Source organism: Mytilus californianus, unplaced genomic scaffold (assembly GCF_021869535.1).
Source record: "Mytilus californianus isolate M0D057914Y unplaced genomic scaffold, xbMytCali1.0.p SCAF_18, whole genome shotgun sequence".
Classification (NCBI taxonomy): domain Eukaryota; kingdom Metazoa; phylum Mollusca; class Bivalvia; order Mytilida; family Mytilidae; genus Mytilus; species Mytilus californianus.
The window spans coordinates 5,034,488-5,051,659 of NW_026262666.1; the positions used below are offsets into that span (position 1 = coordinate 5,034,488).

The window sequence follows — 17,172 nt, forward strand, 5'->3', positions numbered from 1 at the left end:
AACCATTCTATAACAGTTATTACCATATGGTAGTTTAGAAAGAATAGATAATGGAAAGGTTAATGTGTCAGAGAGTCAACGACCCAGTGCACAAGACCACCAATGGGTCTTGAACGCAGCGAGTTAATCTCACAACGAGATGAGGGCTTCATATGGCTCCTAAACAATTATGTATACTAGTTCAGTAAGAAGAACGCCAGAGTAAACATATAAAAGAACAAAAATTTATACAACAAACAATAAGAAATTCCTGATTTGGGACAACATGCAGCGGGGTTAAACATTTTGTGTAATATTTCTACCCTCCCCTATAGATTAAGCCAATGTTAAACAAACAGACACACAGTAATAGGCATAGTAAAACATGATTTAACAATTTAAAAGAACTATCAGCAGTTACTGGCACAAAACCTCAATCAAACTTTTCGAAAGACTATATCTTCACCACGTGAGGTGTTTCACACATCCAATCGCAGGATAACATGAAAAGTTATCATTTTAGTTTTGTTTCAGACTAATAACTAAATGTACTTATGGTACACATCTTTCTTTATATTATATTTGTCATAAGTGTTCGGTGTTCCAACAAGCGTCACTCTTAGTGCGAAAAGCAGAAGTATTCGAATTGCATGGAGTAAGCCAGTTGAATCAAAAAGTACAATAATAGGATACCGTTTAAGAATCGTAGTAAAGAGAGAGTGTTTAGTAGAAGTACTCCTTGTTTGCAGTACTGGCTGTACCAATGTGGTAAGTATTTTGTTAGTAAAGACTCCTTTGTTAGCGAATCATATTAAGACAAAAGACACAATTACTTTCAACACATTTGATTCTGGAAGTTGTTTCTCCCCTCTCGGATTTTACAATCTTGATTGTCATTTCGAACTGATGGAACCAGTATCATATGAAATAAACCAATTACTACCTTATACAGATTATAAGGTGTGGCTTAATGCGATAAATGACGCTGGTGATGGTAACAGGAGTGAAACATTAGTAACAACTGATTCCGAAGGTATATATTTTTGTAAAAGTGACTGTAGTTATTTTTGTAAGAACTTCCCGAACCTTAATAGAATAAACTTAACAAATTAAGTTCGTCTAATATCATTCATGATTGGTTTGATTATTTCCAAATGTTTTATATGACGGAAATCATGTGTATTTTGTGTACAGTTCCCATGAACCCGTTGAATGTTGCTGCGTCCGTTGTTAGTTCAAGTGAAATAAAAGTAACATGGAAACTACAAGGACCAAAACCAGGGATGACTTCATATTATATCAAAGTTTATGAAATGGTTCTTAATGCTCAACCAGCATTTCTAAGGGGAGAAAACGTAATTGGTAGGTATGTTTTTGTTTCAATGTATGCTTGCTACTCAATTCAGGTCAGCGGTTCTGAAATGACCCTTATCGTGCTATATAAAATCACATATGTTAACGTCAAAATAATCGGGACCAAAACCGTTCAAATTTTACGTTTCCTGAGAGAGAAAAAGTTTAGTTGATACTTGGGGTAAAGTGTTACTCTTGTTCAGATTTTGACTCACAAAATGTCACGACTTACCTTACGCCTTAATCTTTTTAAGCTTTTCAATAAAATCAATTGTTGTGGAATAAATAATAAAGAATAAGGACATTGGAAAAAGTTCCGAACTGCAATACATTTTCAAAAAGGTGATATCCATAAAAACTTATAAACCCAATTGCTGAAAACGTGAACATAACTGTCATATTCCTGACATGGTACAAAGCCAGCTCAACCTTCAACTTTTACGACAGTTTTTTTTTATAGTTCCGTTATATTGACAAGGTTTGGTGAGCAACTTATACAGACATAATAGTTTAATGTGATAATAACTGAGACCCATCAGTCAAAACTGTGTACACATACGTCATAGACATACAACACAACTGACTAAATATTTACACCAAAAAAAGTAAAGTAAATAGTAATTACTCATCATAGATGTCAAAACCAAAATCATGTACGCCAGACGCGCGTTTTTGTCATAAGTAGTATACTGTATATAGTATACACTTTTTCGATAAAGTAAACAAAATGGAATCAACACGGTAAAGATAATTTTTGTCAATACCGCACCTCAGGACACACCTGCACAGAAATACTCAGAGTTGAAGAGTCAAAACCAGTAGCAGGGTGCATAAATTACGAGTCACGTCAACAATCATTAAATAAACAGAAACATAATTTCATTAAAACAAATAACGGGGAAACTAAAGAAAAAAAGAAGAAACACAACTTCAATGAAGGAAGCATTGATAGCGTGACATCATCATTTCATTAATGTAAATCATTGAAAAAAAAGGTGTCTATTTACACGCAATAGATAAAATTGACCCTGCGGTTTTCAACAATGAGCTTACTTTAATTCCGTTTATCGAAAAATCTTATTATTGTTCAATTTGCTAGCATTATTGAATTGCCATTTACCGTAGGTAAATGAATATACTCATAATGTGGAACATAAAGTTATCGTCTATAATACTTGAAAGTCTGACACTCGAAAATATCTAGATAAGAAGTATATAAATGTAAGATTAACACACAACAAATCCTAAATGTGTACCCAACTTTAATCGTTAAAATAATAATTTATTAAGAGACATACAACAGTTCCTGTTAAATAATTAGTTTTTTCCGGGTACGTTTAGTAAGTTGGAAACATTTTCAAAATATCCATTATTCATATTCTTTTACTGTTTATTATTGTCGTGCTATTCAGTTAAGTGTCAACACAACTTTGAACAAGTTTATTGGTAAGCAGATACAAGTTCTTTTAGTCTGCGGGTTTGAAAAGTGAGAAGGCTAGGGATAACAGAACGTGATTTTACGTTATAAACTTTGTTTTTTGTGTTATTTTAAGGTTTTGATAAGCAGATTGCGCAGTTTTCTGGACTAGAGGCATATTGGAATTATACGTTTACAGTAGTTGCTACGACAGATAAAGGCAGCAGTGAAGAGTCAGATACGTCAATTGTTGTAACAACATATCAAGATGGCAAATATACATACTATTCAAAATTCCTTCCAAATAATATATTTGACATCGACTATTAATAACAAAAGAAAATGTATTTTTATCTAGATATAATATTCTTAATTAATATTTTTACACAATACACTCATCAGTGTGCAAATAGCTTACATTAGACATATCTACACAATTAACAGTTGAAATAAATAAATATACTGATACGATGCACAATTCATCTTTTTTGTTGTTGGCTCGAAAGATATTTAAATTAATTTATAAGAGAGGAACCTCAATAGAACCTCCTTTATCTCTCCCGTTAAATTTTACTTGTATAAGTTTAATTATATAATAAATGTGTTTACATTCAGTTTTTCAGTTTGTTTATAATATTTCAGCATATAAATGATATATATTTGTGTTTTGACTATACATCATGTATGCTTTATTGTTTTATTTATCATTATTGTAAATGTGAATAACATTTTTGTATGAAGCTTAATGATGGACACACGTTTTGAAATTTATGATGGATTTTGTTATTTCCAAATGTTTTATGTCACGGAATTCATGTGTAATAATTATTTTTGACATATGATTCTTGGTTGTAAGCGGGAAGGCCGTCTGCGATTGTACTATTAATAGAAATAAATATGCTTTCACAGCTCCTGGCAAAGTAACGAATTTCGAAATAAAAAGACCATCAACGATATCAACAACAATGGAAGTTTCCTGGTTTATACCAGTATTACAAGACAGAAACGGTATCATTAAGGAGTATAAGATTAACCATAACATCAGTGGGGTATGTGTTTTATATTGATTTTATTATTTTTTACATTGCAATGTGCGATGATAACATTCCAAAGGATTTCATTTAAATGACATATTCATATCATTGCGTCTAGCGTATTATCTTTTAATAACTACATGCACGGTTAAGAACAAATGGTTGATAAAGCAGATTTAATTCATGCCAGGATTTGCATAGGGAAATGCAATAAGCTTTGCTAAAGTACACTGCAACCCTAAATTATGTTTTGAGTACAATTGAATGAGTATAAAATGAATTTTACCATAGATTATATCACCAAAGCATTATCTACGGTGTATATCGTATTTTCCACAGTAGAGAAGGTTAAGGCAATAACTCTCCATTTTTTTTACAAGTTATATAGTTTTAGACATTTTGACCTAATACATCACCGAAGAGTAATAAATTCATTGTCGAAATAGACATATGGTCCATTAAAACTGGTACCGTTAATGTTATAACCAGTTAGAATCCTAATAATCGATTAGACATACGATTGTTTGTGTCTTCATTCCCTTCTACTTACTTTTATAAAAAAGACAAATCAAGGTAACAAATAAAAATTGAGGGAATCGCATGATCTTCAAAATATGCCAAATATAATTAAAAATTTGAAACAAAATATAAACGTTTGATGAGCTGATAAAACAAAGAAGACACAAAGCATAGACAAAGTCTGGACAAGGAAGTAGAAATTTGGATGAATGAGATATATTAATTAATTTTTAAAGTATTCAAAATTTTTAAATCAGAAAATTTCAATCTAACAATATCAGCATTTTATGCCAGTACCGAAGTTAGTCAGGAATAAAACAGATGTTTTCAGTTCTTGTCGTTGATTGACGAAGTTTGATTTCTGGACCTATCCTTTCTGAGTTTACCTTGGAATTTTGTTTTTTTGCTAATACTTTTTATCTATTCAAATGAAACCTTTGAAGAATATTTGCAAATAATTAACGAACTGAAATTAGCATAATTTGTTATAAGCTTAGATTAAAATGTGTTATTTCTAAGATATAATAGCATCTGGACAAATCTGTGATATCAACTAATTAATTTTAATAAAAGGGGAGAAGCACTAGTAAGTGAATACAATTACACGCTTTTTAAAACGTTTTCCACAAGGCATGCAAATGTATCACTACGATCGATACTCTATTGAATTTACATTTTGCTAAATACACCTGTCCATTTATATGTAGACAACAACAACAGAAACAATAGCTGCAGAATATGAAAATTTCCAAAAGTTGTATTACATCACACCAGACAGACATTATCAGATTGAGGTGAGTTTTATGTAAAAATAGTCAGACGATACGATTTATGCAATTTAAAATTTAGTCAAAGAGTATGTGACATTTTTAACAAAAGCATAACAATAAAATAAAACTGGTTTTTAAAATCATCATTTCATGGTTAGCATGGCAAAGATTTTTTATCATATAACTTAAAGACGCAATTAATATATATTGTTCTATTGATGTGTGTTCAGGTGCCTAAAAAAATGCCATCTGCGAATAACGGTCAATTTTTTTTTTAAAGTTTAGATAGCGCATCGCTAATTGTCAATATCAGGGAGGACAAGAATTTGTCAAAATAAAAGAAGGGTTATCTGAGGTTCGAAAAGAAATAGAGGAGATGAGTGAGGCTAAATTATTTTTTCTGATGTCGAATTTATCTAAATTTTGAATTCATATTGAAATGCATACATGACTTTGCGACTAAATTAGTAGCAACATTTGAATAAGTAACTAGCGTTTGAAAGAACTAGATATTATGTTGCTGCTTTTTGGTTTGTTAAAAAACGTATTTGACATGTTAAATGTCTAGGTAACATATTCACAGATCACCACGTCGGGTCCACTACGGATTAAATATCACGGATGATCCCATAAATGCAGTTTCCGTAGTGTGATGCGGATCTGTACGAATGGACAACATTGTGACTACGTGCTTTGACGTAAATACGGAAATGACGCGGTTTATTACACAAAACACGTGCCAGGGTGTATGTATCGTGGATAAACAGCTGTTTGCTTCGGTATACGTATGGAGTCAAATCACAAAATTCAAAACGGATATACAGATGGCAAAATCAAAAGTTCAAACACATCAAACAATGGATAAAAGCTGTCATATTCCTGACTTGGTACAGGCATTTTCGTATGTAGAAAATGGTGGATGGAACCTGGTTTTATAGCTAGCTAAATCTCTCACTTGTATGACCGTCGCATCAAATTTCATTATATTGACAACGATGTGTGAACAAAACAAACACACATAAAAGGTAAACATGTCAAAATAGGGGGACAACCGTAAACATTGTGTTATGATTCTAATCACTGTATAAACAAACAATTTTGTAACAAGGAACACAAAAAGACATACTAGTATAGACAAAATACATTAGCAAAAATTAAAGACAAGAATACAAAAAAATAACCAGCCACAATAACACAATGATGGAATGTATAAATACCGAGCTACGTCAACTAGATATCACCTACAATAGAATAAACAGTAACAGTAATAATAAAAAAGGATAAAAAATGACAAATAAAAGAACACTACAACACGTTATTAAGATGATAAACAACGTCATTACTCAGAATCTATATACTTAAAAACCATCGTTTATTATTTGTGAAGTTCAAACGGAATATTTATCAACAAGGTCATTACTCAGAATCTATATACTTAAAGACCATAGTTTATTATTTGTGAAGTTCAAACGGAATATTTATCAACAAGGTCATTACTCAGAATCTATATACTTAAAGACCATCGTTTATTATTTGTGAAGTTCAAACGGAATATTTATCAACAAGGTCATTACTCAGAATCTATATACTTAAAGACCATCGTTTATTATTTGTGAAGTTCAAACGGAATATTTATCAACAAGGTCATTACTCAGAATCTATATACTTAAAGACCATCGTTTATTATTTGTGAAGTTCAAACGGAATATTTATCAACAAGGTCTTTGTAACTTCCGATGAATTTTTATTTAGAAAAAAGGACGAGACGTTCGTTGACGTACCCCTGATTCATCAACTTTCTGCTCGGACACTGGTGACGTTTTACAAAGTCTGAGTAGCATCTGCACGCTCTTGAATACAGAATAAGTTGGGAAATTTATATCCCATATTCAGTTGAAATTGGTATATTGCTACTTAAGTGGGGGAAATTGATAATTTCAAAATTAAAAACGTCTCGTTTGTCGAATGAGAACGATCGTAAACAGAATTGTACCGACCGGCATATTTTCGAAGTCTTTATTCATTTCTCATTAAGCTTGTGGTTTAATATTTCTTTATGGCAGTGAATCGATGATTTTTTGTTTTGTTTATCAAACTGTTTATCTGTCTTTCTGAACCAGCTGGTGTTCTTCATAATCCTCAGATCAACGATATGAAGCAGTTCTTGAAACATATAAGGGTCTATTCTTATAAATTCTAAAATGCAGCCAAATTTTCCGCACAAAGTTCAGCCATGAGGACCGCATACTGGCCATTGCTAGGTCTACTACTCCACCATCTCCGCTGCCTCCGGTCATCTCTACGTCTGTCATCAAGTAGTTCGACAACTGCTCTGGCATTTTGTTTTTTAGTCTTATATTGTTCACATACAATGTTTAAAAAGAAAGAAGTCATTTAAAGCTGTGTTTCCGCAGATTGCGGTATCTTGGTCAATTGTATATGTTATGATTGTCTGTTTGATAAGAAGTGAGCGTTATTATTAGAAATTGATGATGCAAAAGAATTCTTTAATAATATAATCAGAAGTTTACTTAGTTTTAAGTGATGAGCAGTTACCTTAAAAATCAAACGTTTTTGGTTTTCGCTCCTTTAGTTATCTTCCACTCAAATTTCTTGAAACATGTGCTTATCAAAAACACGCTTTAAATACTTAGAAATATGTTTGATAAGTGATATTGAGTTGACGTAAATTGCTCTGTACGATTATTTTACGACTGAGCAAACAGATAGTGCAGAGGTTGTGCATTCTTATACTAAACAAATAGTTGTGGATGCATTAACTTTTGGTTTGAAGGTTATTATCAACTCCACTATTAACTCAATAAAGTTTTGTCAACTTTTTGTTTATGTTTTCAGGATTTCCTTGTCAAAAGTACTACATATTTTCATTTTCAGAGAATCTGTTTCACAGAAGTTTATTTCTTATTTTTTTTTCTTCAGATATATGCAGTAAATGCAATCAACCAAGCTGGAGAAAAACTGAGAAAAATGTATTACGCGTCATCAGCAGTTGAATGTAAGACTTGTTTCATTTATATATACCATTGCGGTGATATTAACTTCTAAAAGCTTTGAAGACATAATAGTATATGCATGGAAAATAACTCTGGAATTGCTTAACAAGTGATGCACTACTGTTAAATCCTTGAAAATGCATTCATTTGAAACAAAACTGGATAAGTGGTGTAAATGCACTTAATCAGACTAGTAGGCAATCAGCGTTTTAACGATATATATGTCAAATAATATGAAAAAAAAACGTCATTAGGTTTGATTTTATTTTTTTTCAATATTAGTCAGGTACTTCGCGGAAGAATGCTGCTTTCCTAATAATCTGGCTGGTATTTCAATGAAATAGTATTTCTGTAAAAATTAATCTTTTTTTTTTTTGCATTTATCTTACTTTTGTTATTGAAGTGGCTCATAACGTTGCTGCCTTTTTTGATCATATATTGTTTTTTCTTTCATTATTTTATCAACCCTGTATCTTTTTCAATTTTGTCTTTGAAATGTATGAAGGTGTTCATACCTTATTTTCATCACTTCTTATATTGCTTGAAGCGCCATTTGGTCTTTTTTAACATGATCATTCAAGATTCGTATAAAGTCTACACATTGTTCATGGGTCGAGATATGATTGAAAATGGTCTCATCTATTAAGATTTGTATAATTCTATCCATATACATATATTTCAAGATAGCTTTACAACGTTTTTTAGATAAAAACTTGTTTATTTTTTAGCACAACCACAAGTGTCATCTAAAGGATATACAATTGAAACAGTAGTTGGAGCTGCTGTTGGTTGTGTTGTATTCAGTGGTGTTGTAGTTGGTCTTGTATATTGTTTAATCCGGAAGCGCAGCAAAAATACTATTTCTAAACAAGCAAGTAGGTTTTCGTCGTTGCTGTGGCATTATGATATTGTATACTAGTATATTAAGTATATAGTTAGATATGGTGTTATAGTCATAACAACCTTCTGTACGGAATGTGTATCGAATCATTTAGTATTTGTTCCATTAGTAGATGTGAATGTTTGTTTACATTTTGGTGTACATAAACATTAACAGTTCGTTAATCAAAACGCTTGAATAAGAAGATACCAATTGATATAAAAATAAAACCAAGATAGACAAAATGAGATTATTACATAGCCATTAAAGTGAAAAAAATCCTGAAATATTGACGGCTTTTGTTCCGTCCGATATAGTGTTTTATCGCAATTTCAGTTACAATATATTACATATTAAGTCTGACTTTCGTTTTTATCTCAGTGGAGGAGTCATAGTATAAAGCAGTGCCAATAAAATAACTAAACATGACATGTAGGTGATTGTTATATTAGTATAATATTGCATAGAAGTTATTCTTTTAAACTGAGTTGTTACTGTTGTTTTTGCAGAAGCAAAACATACCCGAAAAGAGTCAAAAATGTATGTATAATTCGTATTTCTACTTTCCATTGTGCTACATAATATAACAGGTTCTATAAATACAAAAATGACCTAACAAAATAATCGTTATAGATTTATCAGAGGCACAACTATTAACAGTTTTATTTGCGATAGTATTTGAGAAAGACGAAAAGATGTCAAAGGGAAACTCATGAATTGTGAGTTCGAAACAAATTGACAACTCCTTGGTAAACGACAATAAACAGTAGTTTATACACACTACAAAGAAACGAAAGATTGAACAATGCAATCTTCAATAAAAAGCAAAGAATTTCATGCCAACAACGTTTTTTTTCCGGATTGGTCTAGTGATTGCACAATGAGTAACTCTTTTAATTTCTAATCTTGTGTTTTTCATATCTTTAAAACATTCAACTGACGAACTTATTAGTTAGCGATACCAGACTTAATAATTTATACATTATACGCATTTTTGTGTACATAATTATGTGGTACATGAATTAGACCTTTGACATTGAATGATAAAATCAGTTACAATGTTGAAGCTTTTTGCAATTAAAGAATACTTCTACCAATTCTGGCACCACCAATGCCTAGAACTACAATTCTCAATATTTGTAATGACAATAATGAGTTAGTCGTAAATTGACCACTGCAATGTTATTAAGTCTAGTAAAAAACACGGATTTAAATTACAATATGATCCATCTACAAAGTGCATTGCTCAGGCAATATATTTCAAACATACTTATATTTTTGCAGTGGGGGCCAATACGAAGAAGTGGGACTGGACAATGTATCTGCTCAACAAGAACTTGGAATAATAGATAATCAAAATGTGTATGACCAGATTGATAGAATACCTACAGTAGATAAACAATATGAAAATATGATTATCTGATCTATGTTTCTATTTTATCAACGTATGGTTTACATTTATTGCGAAACATACAACATGTACAAATCAACATTACAACATAATTATGTCTTGAGTATGTGTACATTTCAAGCCATCAGCATGATCAGTGTAAAAGGAACTGAAAATTCTTCTTTATCACATATATTACAAGGGTTTGATTGCTCAATCATTGGTTTTCCGTAAAATATTTTGGTATATGTTTTATCTTTCCCTCTGTTTAGCTTATGTTCATCACTTTTTAATCTTGGGCTTTCTTTTCTGTCAGATTAATCACCAAAATATGATAAGTTTATAATACTAAATGTCAATGCCGACATCTATATATAATTTGCTAAAACTATTTTTGTTCGTAATATATACAAAATGTTTTTTTCTCTTTTTTTAAATTTTATTGCCAATTATACCACACCTTCTTTTTTAAAATAGTTGAACTAATGGTTAATGTAACACATGACTTATTATGAACTATTCGAATTACAATCATATATAAGTTCATATTCAGAAATAGGATTATGAAAAAAGCAACAATTGATGGTTGCTTTGACACATCAGATTTGTAATATATTCATTGATATCCGAGCTTGATCAACCATGAGGTCCTTTACCTCAGTTACGTAGGTCACAATCGGGAAAAGGGGACGGGATTGTAGTTCACCACTTGGAACTCTTGGATGTTTTTTTATGAACAGTAACCCACTATCAAGGAATTAAATCAGTGATCATAGTAATTACAAGCCCTGGAATATCGTATCAACTGGAGATGTTGACTTCGTATGCAGGCGCTGTTCGAATGTTGCTACATAGAGATGGAAAGTTTGCAATTGGGAAAATTAAATCATCTTTTGTGTCGTTAATGTTTTTTTACTCGACCGTCATTGTTAATTTCTATGAAGCAGACTTAACTGTATCTGTAGTATCCTCTTTCTAATGTTTGATGGGATAGATGCGTTCAAAATACTTAATTTGAATTATATAGCAAGAAAACATCATTTATATCAGGTAATAAATGTAAGAGGTTTCGTGAAGCACTTGAAAGACCAGAAGAACAAGCAATATACCGTTGTTTGTAGGGACACTTAAGTCTAGTTATTCAATTAAAACAGTGATGGAAGATGCATATATTCATCTTTGGTCGACATGTCTAAGTAACATAGAACAGACCTATGATTATCCAGAACTTCCTCTTCAGTATGTGTCTTGTGGGTTCATGTTCAGTTTCCAAGTGAATTTTCAATATCTTACTCATTTATCAAGCAGTATGTGTAATATTATTTATTGTTTGTTGGGGTTTATCTGCGGGGACATCCACATAATTGTCATGGAGGTAAAACAAATGTTTTGCAACATTTAGATCTTGTAAGATTGATGTACCATGGGTTTTTATATTATCTAATCGGACTTTGGTAAGATTGAATCTCATAGGTTATTAATGCCAACAAGAGCAAATATCTGATATTAGCTCATTACCAAAATGTAATTGTACTTTCTTCGAAGGTACTTATTTTTTGCGAATTGTGTATTTCGAACAAAATCCCGGTTAAATATTTCCACGATTTATTTTCCGAAAATTAATTTAAAAAATCGTTTATCAGTCATCGAATATCCGTTTCACAGATGATAGCTGATATGTTCGTAATGTCGTAACTGCAAACCGTTGCCATTCCTGAAAGTGACATATCGATCAGACTTGTTGCCGGGTTTGTACTAAAAGGATATACACGACGTGTGCCACATGTGGGGCAGGATCTGATTATATTTTCGGAGCACCTAAGATCATTCCAGTTTTTTGTGGGGATCGTGTTGCTTTTTCGTTAATTTAGTATGTTGTGTTTCGTGTACTATTCTTTGAGAATGAAAATAGGGGAATGTGTCAAAGAGACAACAACCCGACCAAAGAGTAATAACGATGGCACCTAATGAGTATTTCAGCACAGCGGTATATCCCGCACCCAGAGGCGGACTTTAGTTGGCCCTAAACAATAATGTGTACTAGCTCAGTGGAAATAGACGTACTACTAAACTGAAAAACATAAATATGAACTAAAATCAAAATAATACAAGACTTACAAAGGTTAAAGGCTCTTGTCTTGAGACAGGCGCAAAATTGCGGCGGGGGTAAACATGTTCTGTAAGTTTCAACAGAGATAACAGTAAAACTTTCAAAATATTGTCTGCTGCTGTACACATGTTGATAAATTAATCGATAAGAAAAGTCATATGGTTCAAAGGAATCTTGGGTCATTGTTTCTTTGATCTTTAATTGGTTTTTACGTGTTATATGTTGATAATCTAATTGTGTATTTAATGTCATCGATGTATGGTCAAGTTTACATGCTCACATATACAATACGTTTTCAGTTAAACGATTGGATTTTAATTCGCTGGTATTAATATTTACGATAATATGCCAATCGCGAAATTCGTGCATAAAGATACATCGTAAAAACAATTACAGTAATCTGGAACTTTTTTTTTCAAAAACTCAGCTATGTTTGTAGCCAGTTAAAATATCTGTTTTTCCCTTAACATATAATGTTAATTTCTTTCCTAAAAGGTTAATTTGCTGTCAAAATCATGCTAACCGATTTGACTGAATTTTGATATTCAATGTACAACTTGTTATAAATATCCGTGTATACAAAACAATCAAAGGAAACAATTAATTGTGATTGTAAAAAGTGCGTCGGCTCTTTCATGGCACCCATTTTAATACAATAGTTTAAAGTGGAGACAATTCTGACGAGGACGAAATCCAAATAATAGACATGTCTTCGATGACTAAACCATATTATTTATCAATCACTTAAAATGATTAATCGCGTGTAGAGTAAATGAGTATCCCGAGACTTGTTTCTCGATATGGCATCTGTGTAAAGATATGAACACCAATGAGATAGTTAAAAATGTATGTACACAGGTTGAAATAAAATTGAGAATGGAAATGGGGAATGTGTCAACGAGACAATAACCCTACCATAGAACAGACAACAGCAGAAGGTCACCAACAGGTCTTCAATGCAGCGAGAAATTCCCGCACCCGGAGGCGTCCTTCAGCTGGCCCCTAAACAAATATATATACTATAAAGTATATATATATTTATATTATCTGAACTATTTTCATGTCCTTTTAGAAAACAAATTACGTTCTATCTATTACAAAATAGTACTCAGAATGAAAGCATATATGTAGGACTCAAATCTATGGTGGGTTCCAAATCTATGGCAGATTCCTAATCTATGGCAAATGTGACGTAATGCCATCCCAAATCTATGGCAGATCTTTTACAACCCTAATCTATGGCAGGTTTTGTAATGAATTTCCTAATCTATGGCGGATTTTTGTTGTTTCCAAATCTATGGCAAATGTTGTGCAAATGGAAAACAATGCAGTACATATACGACCAATGACTTGTCTTAAACAAGTGGACTTCTCGTTTCTTGTTTGGATATAGATTAGACCTCTGATTTTCCCGTTTGAATGGTTTTACACTAGTAATTTTTGGGGCCGTTATAGCTTGATGTTCGCTGTGAGCCAAGGCTTCGTGTTGAAGGCCGTTCCTTGACCTATAATGGTTTACTTTTATAAATTTTGACTTGGATGGAGAGTTGTCTCATTGGCACTCATACCACATCTTCATATATCTATATACGACAACGGGATCATGTCTATAAACATTTGTGAAATAAACATTCCATAATGGTCACCCAAAACATTTTGAAAATGATGAATTCATAGAACTTAATACAGACTTGAAGATTAAAATGATGCGTCCTGTAAAAATAAACATTTTTTAATCTGTGCATGGTACCTGTTTAGTCCATTCATTAAACCAATTAGTAAGTCCCTTATCAAACAAGAAGGCGGGTTTTTATATAAAAATAAAGACAAATAAAAATGAACAGTTTGAATTTTCACATAATGTTATTTCATTGTTAATACTTTTTTTTTTATTTTATGACAATTTTGATGACAATTTTATAATTCAAATTAGTATCTGGTAATTTGATCTTTCACTTTATAAACTTTGCCAGCCGTAAAATATTTATTATAAATCCTTTTCTAAAATAGCCGATACCGAAAACAGCGGTGTCCTTATTCACCACATTTTATCCCTCTTTCGGATAAAAGGACACATCTTCCTTTAAACCATCCGCAAATTGTTGTCTAGGGAAATACCTTCATTTGGAAGAAATCTATGGATTCCGCAATCGTAATCGGCTACGACGATGTAATATGGCGTTATTCAATTGTGACGTTATGAAAAAGATCTGCCATAGACTTGGAGAAAACAAAAATCTGCCATAGATTTGATTTGTAACGTCACATTTGCCATAGATTATGAATCTGCCATAGATTTGGAACCCGCCATAGATTTGAGTCCTACATATATATATTTATATTATTTGTAATATTTTGTAATAGATAGAATGCGATTTGTTTTCTTAAAGGACATGAATATATTTATGGTCTCGATGATCCTACCACTACTGTGTGAATGTAGTCTGAGGAAGAGCTAATATATTCGTCTACAGATAAATACACACAAATACCTTTAAAATGAAATAAAAACAAGTAAATAGTGATATCGCTTAATTTCACATGCATGAGGGATATTCTTGACGGTATGTTACTCTAATTTGGAATTCATGAGTAATAAATATCAAATTAATCAAAACATATTGCGCATGTTGTTGTTGACAGACCTTCGGAAATTGTGATAGCCTTTAATTGATTATTATCTGAAACGTCATAATGCTCAATTCTAATTACATGTAATTAAAAGTAATGATTTCAATTACCTCTTTGCCTTTTAAAAATGTATGTATAATTGCTCTTCAATCATACTCGTTACATTGCTGTGAAATTTCAAAACAAATGTTTTTCAAAAGTTTCATTTAATGTTAATGGATACATGTTTAAATTGATAGATTTTTGGAAGAAACAAATCCTTTGATCATCAATACACCTCCTTTTTATCGTTATTTGTTTGTAGTTAGTTTCATATCAAGATGACTTTGACACTATGAAAGGTGAAAGAGAAAATATAACATTTTATGTATTACAAACACAAACATTCGTATGATAAAAATATTTCGCTAAATATGCAGTAAAGTTGAAAAAAAATCACTGTTTAGATAGACACGAAACAGGTAAATAAATTTAAAATATTGTTATAATACAGGTTATCAAACAATTTGAATTATCTTGAATTATAAAAGATAAAAACCAATTTATGTCACTTGGTATTTTAGATATTCAATGTTTAGATAAGAATAATGTGTAGTGACATATTATTTACAATACCTCCTTGTTAAAACAATATTATAGCAACTGCAAAATATATCTTATTCATCTAAGAAACGGGATTTCCTTGTGTCATCATGTTCATCAATAATTGCAGAATCGTCTGTTTACATGTAAGGTAACATAACATTTAAAAAAAAACATTTGACACATAGCCTTTTCAATCACTTTACTAAGTTATGTAAGATAAGACGAGATAATGTAAACACTTATAATTACATGTAGGAGGTGCTAATAATACTTTCATCATATTCTTCCCACAGTTGTATTTACTTCGTTGCGTTGTTTTATTTGTTGATAATGAATAATCATAACATGTCTTTCAGTAAGTTTATGAGGGTATGCACGTTGAAATGTTTTTTTTTTTGTTGCTAAATGTACAAGAACAAATTCGCCAAACTTGATTTGGCTCCTACGGAAAGGAAGGATTTAAAATGTAGTTCGAAGCTGAAAAATAAATAGAAATAGTGTTAGCAGTTTAAGTATCTTATATACAGTTACTTCCTGTTTTCCTATTGTTTCCAAACACTCATTGGACCAGGAACACTTTGAATAATGTTTTCTTGATGTTTATGATTTAAGGGAATAATCCATTAGGTTTCAGTATAAATATTACCCAAATCAATTGCATACAGCAAAACAGGTACAGGCATTGAATTGGAAATGATTTAATCAAGCATCAACTGGAATATTTTAAAAATTAGAACAAACCCTTGAATTTAATCATTTTTAACATGTTAAATATAAAGAACTAGTTACTTGAAATTGTTGACCACTGTCTGAACGATAGCAGGTTGTTATTCTGTAAATATAGACAATGCAAATTCTAATAGGAACTCCCTTTGCGACTGCATCTGTGCCACTTTTACTATGAAGTTTCGTAACAAATTGTAGTCAAGGACGGAAAGTTGATATGGACTACTATTTCATTAAAAGGTCAAACTATAGGGCTGTGCGACAACTTTTTTTAACATGTATATGCCTTGAACTTCTAAGAGTTTTTAAACTTATACTAAAATTCTATACTATTCGATCGGACTTTAACCATGAGAAAACCCCATTCTGTGTGGTCGGTTATCACAGACCCCCACATACAAAATATGAAACAATTCAATTTAGAAAACAAATGGCCAATTACATAACAACTTATATAAATTGCCTCCAGCCTGATTTTTTTGTCCTCAAAATATATCAGCTTGATATAACGTAAAACTGTTCACTCTGTTATGCGATTGGAATATTTTCATACGTTCATGTCCATCTGATAGGGTATGTCTGACTTTAATCTTATTTACCTGGATCATTGAAAACTATAACTATATGTTATGCATTTTGTAGAACTGCTTTTTTCTTCTAAAAATTTCTTCATAAATGCAATTATAATAAGTTCAGCCGAGATATTTTATATTGTGCACTCTTAATGTATTATATGTTTATTACCAAAGGGTACCTTTTGAAAG

General features: G+C 31.6%; 1 protein-coding gene across 1 annotated transcript; it reads left to right on the forward strand.

Moving 5' to 3' along the window:
- The first annotated feature begins 883 nt into the window (after positions 1–883).
- Positions 884–10,480, forward strand: LOC127726607 (phosphatidylinositol phosphatase PTPRQ-like). The gene is made up of 9 exons (XM_052234027.1): positions 884–1,012; positions 1,174–1,341; positions 2,886–3,020; positions 3,659–3,798; positions 5,010–5,096; positions 8,013–8,088; positions 8,815–8,961; positions 9,476–9,506; positions 10,251–10,480. Exons 1-9 carry the CDS (start codon positions 886–888, stop codon positions 10,387–10,389), a joined length of 1,050 nt encoding a protein of 349 aa, XP_052089987.1. The 5' UTR covers positions 884–885; the 3' UTR covers positions 10,390–10,480.
- The last annotated feature ends 6,692 nt before the right edge of the window (positions 10,481–17,172 follow it).

Excerpts from the sequence above, each read along its gene's own strand:
- LOC127726607 (XM_052234027.1), top strand. The coding sequence starts at position 886 with ATGGAACCAGTATCATATGAAATAAACCAATTACTACCTTATACAGAT. Across the intron at positions 1,342-2,885 it reads AAGGGGAGAAAACGTAATTG|GTTTTGATAAGCAGATTGCG; the intron begins GTAGGTATGTTT and ends TGTTATTTTAAG. Across the intron at positions 5,097-8,012 it reads ACAGACATTATCAGATTGAG|ATATATGCAGTAAATGCAAT; the intron begins GTGAGTTTTATG and ends TTTTTTCTTCAG.